Genomic DNA, 7,977 nt, shown 5'->3' on the forward strand with positions numbered 1-7,977 from the left:
GTCATCCCTACGTATACGCAATAATTTGTTGGAGTAGTAAAATAAATAAAATGTTTACTTTAAGGGTATAAATGTCAATTTAATATATCAGGGGGAAAAAACACCACTTTTAGAATAATTGAGGGGGCTAATGTGCTTACCTAAATAATTGAGGGGGAAAAAGTGCTATAAGTATATAACTTAGGTGTAAAAAGTGCCATTTTCCCAACATTAAATATTAAATATCGCTATAAAATAGCATGTCCAAAAATATTCAATACAAACAATTCTTCAACAACAATTCATTCAAAAGTAACTAAGCAAATTTTCAAACAACAATTCATTCAAAAATACCTAAGCAATTTCAAACAACAGTACTTCTCAAGCAAATTAATAGATTCAAAATATACCAAACAATTAACTAAACTAAATGTAATATTATAAACACATCATCATCTAAATGCAATATTACAACCCAACAAGGTAGCTCAAGTGGCAAATGAGCTCTCTTTGTGGGGGAGAATTCTGGGATAACCCGGGTTCAATTCCCACAAGTGACGATTCCCTTTGGGCTAGCTTCTGTGCCTCTTGGAGCGAACCGGGTGGACCTGTCCGGTTAAACAGACAGGGAAAGACCCGGACCACAATATGTGGTTTACACCTAAAAAAAAAAAATGCAATATTACAATCACCAAATTAAAGTTTGGAGATAACTGAACCATATATCTCTATGCAGTCAATTTGATCTTGAGATTGTAGGAGCTGGATCTATCACTCATTCAGTGGCAAGTACTGATGAACCTAAAAGTAGAAAAACAAAACATCAGTTACTGTCCAATACAAATGTTACTTAAATGCACATTGCAGAACTGGAAGATTAGCCTTTTTCTTGCCTGAAGTTTTACCGTGATTCAGATAAATAACTTCAAAAACAAAATATTGACCCAACACCAAAGCCAATAGTATATATGACAAATCAACTAAAATTTGGACCCATAATTTCCAACAGGTAGAACACTGCAAGCATGCAAAGAGAAGAGAAAAAGAAAATCATCATTTGACCACCATAACTAAGTGTTTTGACGAGCTCAGAGGTAAACACATGGGAAGTTTACATACATGCAAATAACCTCCATTTTTTAGTTTGATGTGAACTCTATTGTTATAGTTCCTTTCGACATAAAATATCTCTGAATCAGAAGGCAATTGCAAAGTTGCAGTCACCTGGGTTGTTCGGAACTAAAAGATTGATGATGAGAAATGGACTAATTTATAAAGCATAAACCAATAAACTCATTAAACTACTTATTGATTCATATACAACAATGCAACACTTAAATGAATGAGAAAAGATAATAGGAAATGTTAACCAAACCAAAGGAAAGGCAACAACTTAACACACACAAATTGAATCATGAAAATGACAGCATCAGGCAGGTTTCTGCTAATAACTAGTTTTAAATGGTTTTGAATAAAAATTCGGTCAAACAGTTGTTAAAAATGATTTACAGAATGCGTTTACATACACTATATATCATTGTTCTCATATGGAGTGGTTCTGCTGCAGGGTACAAAAGATTTACCAGTCCATCAATCACGGTGACTTAGCTGCACAAATACAATAACAACATGTTTGTCCAAATAACCCCATTGGAGTTCCAAGAACATTATGTCCCCCTGCCTTTAGCCAGTTTATGAGACACATCTGAATTTTTTCTATAACAGAGCTCCCAACATCAAATCAGCAAAGATGCACCAAAGCTCCTTATCTGTAGAGCACCTCTTCCTTCTCATGTAATTAAATTATTTTTTGCTTCATGGTACTCATTTAATGTCAAGAAACATTTAGCGAGTGCATAATAAGCAATAGGCATTTTACCTCCCTCTGCCAAGAACTATTATGTTGTTAAAACATAGATGCTGAGACCCAAACTTGTGGAATCCCTGAAATGGGAGTGAAATCCCTGAAAACATTCCTCCAAAAGTAGCAACCCATGAACAAGCAGAGAAGCTAAAAGATTTCACATATGTTGTTACTTTACATGATTTGCTGCAAATTTCTGCATCACCTTAAGTGCTGTCTCATCTCCACCTTTAAGTGCAAGTAAGTCGTTTACGAAGAACAATGTGCGCTCATTTGGAGAAATACCCTTACCAACCATTTCATCTAAAAGTAGATTTGCCTCATGACATTTTTTCTCTCTAACAAATTCTTGCAAAATAACATTATAAGTCTCAGTATTTGGTAAGCAATTCTTCTCCATTTTCCTTAACAACTCTAAGGCTTCATCTATTAATCCTTCTCGACAAAACCCACTTATCATTGCAGTGTATGTATACACATCTGGGTGTCGCCCTTTAGAGATGAGATCATTGAATACATCGCATGCAATATTAAGCTGTCCTATCTTGCAGACCTTATCAATTATGATAGTATCATAAACAAGAGAACCCTTTCCGTTTCTATCTAACTGATGATAGACAGATATCGCATCTTCAACAAGTCCATTATCACACAAACCGCTAAGTAAGACATGTGAAGTGTAAAAATCTGCTTTATGTCCAGCAACCAGCATCCCCTGAAAAAGCTCCAGTGAAGCAGAACATCTACCCACCAAAAATAACCCCTGCAACATTGTGTTATACGTAACAAGATTAGGATGAAGCCCTTTTTGAGGAATTTCATAAAACAGATGCATGGCCTCATCCATTTCTTTTATTTTACAGTATCCATTAATTAATGTGTTATAGTTCCTAATAGTAGGTTGAAGGCCACTTTCTACCATCTGACCAAAAACTTCCCTCGCTTCATCCATTTCTTTTATTTTACAGTATACATTAATTAATATGCTATAGGTTCCAACATTAGGTTGAAGGCCACTTTCTACCACCCGACCAAAAGCTTTCCTCGCTTCATCCATCCGTCCTTGCATACAGTACCCCTCAAGAAGAATGTTGTATGTGACGACATCAGGATAAATCTTCCTTTGAATCATGATCTGAATAATAGTTTCCGCACTTTCCAACTTCCCCTCCTTACAGAGGGCATGCACTAATATACTGAAAGTATAGACACCTGGATATACATTATGTAGCACCATCTCATTCATTAACTTCGTAACCTCTTTCCATCGGCTAAAATTGCAAAGGCCTTGAATCAATGAATTGTATGTGAAGATATTTGGGGGAATCCCTCTTTCAATCATCTCAGAGAGAAGGCCAAGAGCCTTATCAACCATTCTGTCTTTGCATAGAGAATCAATTACAGTGCTATAGGCTATAGTATCAGGCTTAGGTCCCTCCTCTTGCATTACTATAAGTAAATCAAGAGCAGTTTGTGTATGGCCTGCCTTGCAAAGCCCATTTATAAGAATACGATCAGTAATTTGATTGCACACATTTTCCCTCACCAACTTCTTGAATAGCCCTACAGCCTCCACAATCTTATTATCCAGAAAGAGGCCCTTGATCAGAGTGTTGAATGTGACCACATCAAACTCAAATCCACACTTAAAGACCACACCAAGTACACAAAACCCACAATCTACTCGACTTGAGCGGCAGTACACATCCACCAGAATGTTAATGGTATACACATTTATTGGGATGCCCTTAATGCGCATTTCTTGAAAGAGGGAAACAACTACGGAATAATGCTTCAATTTCAGAATTCTACTAAGCAATTGGTTGAACATAATAACCTTAGGCAAGGGGCGGGTATGAGCCATTTGACGGAATAAATTGAGGGCATCGTCTAAATCATTAAAGCTGTTTCTGAATTTGGAAGAAACCGAGGAGTTATTATGATTTGAAGAAACCGTACCTGCCTCCGAAGCAAAATTGGCCAAAATGGGAGTAGCGCTTGCTGTTCTTATTCTCCTCCAACTCATGTTACTGAAGAACCAAGACAAAGCATTTATCTTTGTTTTCATTCTCAAGAATGAAGTGAAAGTTAGGTCTTTGAGGAAAAAAAAAAAAATTTCCATCCGACAGTGGAAAAAACTTAGAACTTGATTCTTTTAGAAAGTTAGGGCTTTAAGATACAACTAGGCAATTTATATCCTACCCCACAGCGCGCGTTGCACTGTGCACTCAGATGCAAAATGATGTCGTTTTAAATTTTTTATTTTTTTGAAATTTTCCGTCCCAGTGAATGGCAGTAATTTTTTTTTTAAAAAAAATCCGTTGTTCAAAAATGTACATAATGTTATATTAGAATACACATAATTGTATACATGAATGTACATAATTATATAACAAAATATATATACTCTTTTTAAAAGATAATACACATAATCTAACATAATACATAATAAACATAAACTTTTAACATAATACACATCAACTCTTAACATAATACACACAAATTTTCTGATTCAGATGTACATAATTGTATAAAAAGAATGTAAATAATTGTATAAAAAATGTACATAACTGTATAAACAAATACACATAATTGTGTGAACAAATACACATAATCACAGCAACTTCCTACCGCGCCTCCCAAAACGACCCAAAACGATGTCGTTTTGGGAGGCGCGCGACGCACAGTGCTACGCGCGCCGTGATGTAGGGTATAAGGATTGATACAACTAGCATCTCACCCCGTGCGTCTAAAATTAGACTCAAAATTATCAATTATTATTATTTGTTATTTAGTAATACTAATTACTACTCCCAAATAAAAAGTAGAAAGCATTATGTATTGGTCAACAACAAAATTTGAAAATATAAAATGAAATATTTGAAATGTACTTATAATATAGTTACAATTATTAAAATTGCTAAGATATAAAATTTTAATATTCATAGTTCAATATATTTCGAATTATTAAATATTTGAAACGTACTTATAAGGGAAAATCAACGATTTGATCCCTCAATTGTTAGCGAAATATCAATGTAGTCCCTCAATTGTGTAATCATCGATTTGGTCCCTGAAAATAATTGTTTTTTCAACACTCATATACCTAATTCTCCCATTACCCCTTCAAAACCCTCTGGTGCAGAGGATGATCACTGAAGGTCAGAAGTGACTGCCTTGTATCCTTTGAGTGAGAATTTTTAAGACAGTTGACCAAATGATTTCTTAAAGATGAAGTGCCATGTTTTTTTGGCTGACAACAAAATTGTCTTGAACAGTATAGGCATCTCTCCTTAATCAGATTTTTCTCTTTATCATATATCTTTTCAAACTGCTTCCACACCCCGAATCTAGACTCAACCTCTTTTTTTTTTTTTTTTTTTTTTTTTTTTTGGAACAACAGGAGTCACCTGAGGCTGTTGAGGTATCTCGGGGCCTTGGGGTTATCCCTCCTGAGTTGAAGGTTGTGGTCCAGAACTAGGTTGAGTAATACTCTTCATCTAAAAAGATGGGCATCAACAACATTCAGATTTCAGAGAATTTTTTGTCTAACAGATTAACAGATCAAACATACAAACTATTGAAAGAAATCCAGATTCAGACACTTGTTTGTGTCATCTTCTACCAAGATTTCATATTTATATTTGTACAAACAGTTAAGAACATTTAAGGGTCATACATCCATAAACTGATAATCACATCATATTTTTACATTATAAAGAAATCCAGATTCAGGAACACTATCCAGTTCATCATTATCTGGATTTCAGTTAAGGACTTCCACCAATAAATGGAAATTTCAAGTTTCAACCTTGAAAATTTCACATTTAAGCCTTTAACTTTTAAAGGGACATCACAAAATCACACTGCTTCCACAGTTTCACCATTATCACAGACTAGCAGATAATCAGAATATATCAATATATCATAACATATATAGCAGGTTGGGTGGGATTTGCATACCCCTATGCGATTAAAATGGATTCAACCATAATATATCAGAATATAACACATAAATCATAAATATAAAACTAGGGTTTGGGTTTAAAACAGCTTCCACCAAAATAAACCAGAATATAATACATAAATCACAAATATAAAACTAGGGTTTGGGTTTAAAACAACTTTCACCAAAATAGATCACAATATAACACATAAATCACAAATATAAAACTAGGACTTGAGATTAAAACGGCTTCCACCAAAATATATCATCATATAACACAAATATATCAACATGCAGTGAATAATCATAAATATAAAACCTAGGGTTAGCGATTTACTTATTTTCCCCAAATACTCTCTGGAGAACAAGGGTCTCTAATCAGTAATCACCAGAGAGAATGGCTTCCACCACTCTAAGTCTCCAATGGCCACCGGAGAATTAGACACAGCCCAGCCCACAGGTCTCACCGAGTAAGTGAGTCACCGTCTCGGCGTCTCAGTCTCTGAGAGAGTGAGAGTCTCGGACTACAGATTAGAGAAGAAGAGAGGACTCTGAGACGTCTGAGTCTCTGAGAGAGGATTCACAGAGTCACCGAAGAACGCCATGCGTTGACAAGAGCAGGCAAACAAAAACGTTCAATGTGTCAGGGGCCCTCGCTACAGAAAACATAGTCAAATAGGTGCAACAGGCCGAACCTCAAGGAGGACATAAAGCCTTGCTAAGAATTTCATCCACCAAGGAAGGGATGAAACCCAATAGAACAAGAAAGACTAACCCGAAACCCCCCTTACCCTTAAGAACCCTCGGCAAGGATTAGGAGTCAAGACCTAGGGGTTTGACCCACTAAACCGACTGGGTCCAGACTTCTGGACATCCGAGGGGAACGTGCACGGAAACCATCACGAGAATTCCCCTGGAAGCCATAGAGACGAAGGGGACTTCGACACGGGAAGAGAAGATCAAACGAAAATCTTAGAATCAAACAAAGCCAAGGAAAAGGGATCACCAGTCCGACTGCACGCCACAACCAAGCCCCAAACAGGCATAATCACTCGAAGCCAAGAGTCCTTAGCCCCTTTCCCTCCCCTTGCCAATCAAGTACCATTTCGTTAAAGAATCCGTCCTATCACTCCAAACCTCGCTCTTGATCCCTCATTACAGACAAACCCGTACAAGGTGGCAACCTTCCTTCCTGTATTACGACCTTGAGACATCGACCCTATCCGCCCCTCAACTTTGAAACCTAGCCCTTGCACTTCTTACACCCCTTTTAACCCAGACCAAGAAAACATAGATATATATATGTATGTATATCTACCTCTAGAACTCGTGCTTAAGGATCAATGAACATTGTACGATGGGTCATCCTATGTATCCAAGTCCCTTTTATTGTGCACAAGGGCATGGGACTTGTCAGGACATGAATCTGTGCATTTTTGGGGTCTTTCCCGAAGGAATTGACTATTCCTAGTCACTTTCCCGCGGGTCCCCAACGGGTCCTTGACGGGACCTTGGCGGGTCCTTGGCAGGAGCTTGGCAGGCGGACGACCGCCCACCTCGCGCCCACTGGTACAATGTGCTGATTTCTTAACCCCTCATTTTATTGATTTGTGGCGCACTTGTGTGCCTCGATTGAGGAATGTGAGTCTTGGGTAAGGAACCATGGGCCACCCAAACATAGTGTCCTACGTAAAAGACCTTGACGCACGAGACACCATCGGGAAATCACAATCAATTACATTGCACGAGTAATTGAAATCGGATCCTACGATACAACCGACTAGGGATGTTTGGCGTAAAGGATTGCGCAAACCAAGGAGGCGAGTTGGGAACTCATACTAAGAACCCACGAAAACCTTAAAAGTCAAAATGCTAAGGAGGGACCGGGACTCCTCCAAACCATGGACATCGTTCGAGCAAATCAGAGGACTCCTTACAAGTTGTATGGAATCAAGAACTACGTAGCCCATGGTGCTAAGCAAAAGGGTGAAGAACACATTCGCGCCAAGACTTCAAGGGTCATTAAGGACCCACAAGGAAATGAGGTGACTCGTAAAGTCGCCGAGTCATCCCACAACGAGATTTGGTAACCGACTGCGCTTTAAAAGAAAAAGGGCACGCAAGGACACCTTCATCATTAAAAATAACACAAACAGGGCACAACAATGCCGAACCTCGGGTAAGACAT

At 37.7% G+C, this 7,977-nt stretch overlaps 1 protein-coding gene across 2 annotated transcripts; it reads right to left on the reverse strand.

Annotated features, from left to right (window-relative positions):
- Positions 1–428: 428 nt before the first annotated feature.
- Positions 429–3,926, reverse strand: LOC109154659 (putative pentatricopeptide repeat-containing protein At1g12700, mitochondrial). Of its 2 annotated transcripts, none has more exons than XM_019302396.1 (2): positions 1,506–3,926; positions 429–780 (listed from the first exon to the last, which is right to left on the reverse strand). In XM_019302396.1, the coding sequence occupies exon 1, from the start codon at positions 3,909–3,911 to the stop codon at positions 2,013–2,015; it is 1,899 nt and encodes a 632-aa protein (XP_019157941.1). In that variant the 5' UTR covers positions 3,912–3,926; the 3' UTR covers positions 429–780; positions 1,506–2,012. The 2 variants fall into 2 exon arrangements, with proteins under 2 accessions (XP_019157941.1, XP_019157942.1); XM_019302397.1 differs by having other exon boundaries at positions 430–780; positions 1,563–3,926.
- Positions 3,927–7,977: the final 4,051 nt, after the last annotated feature.

The sequence above is a fragment of the Ipomoea nil genome, unplaced genomic scaffold (genome assembly GCF_001879475.1).
Source record: "Ipomoea nil cultivar Tokyo-kokei standard unplaced genomic scaffold, Asagao_1.1 scaffold2653, whole genome shotgun sequence".
Lineage (NCBI taxonomy): Eukaryota > Viridiplantae > Streptophyta > Magnoliopsida > Solanales > Convolvulaceae > Ipomoea > Ipomoea nil.

Coding starts and splice junctions, on each gene's coding strand:
- LOC109154659 (XM_019302396.1), bottom strand. CDS start 3,911: ATGAAAACAAAGATAAATGCTTTGTCTTGGTTCTTCAGTAACATGAGT.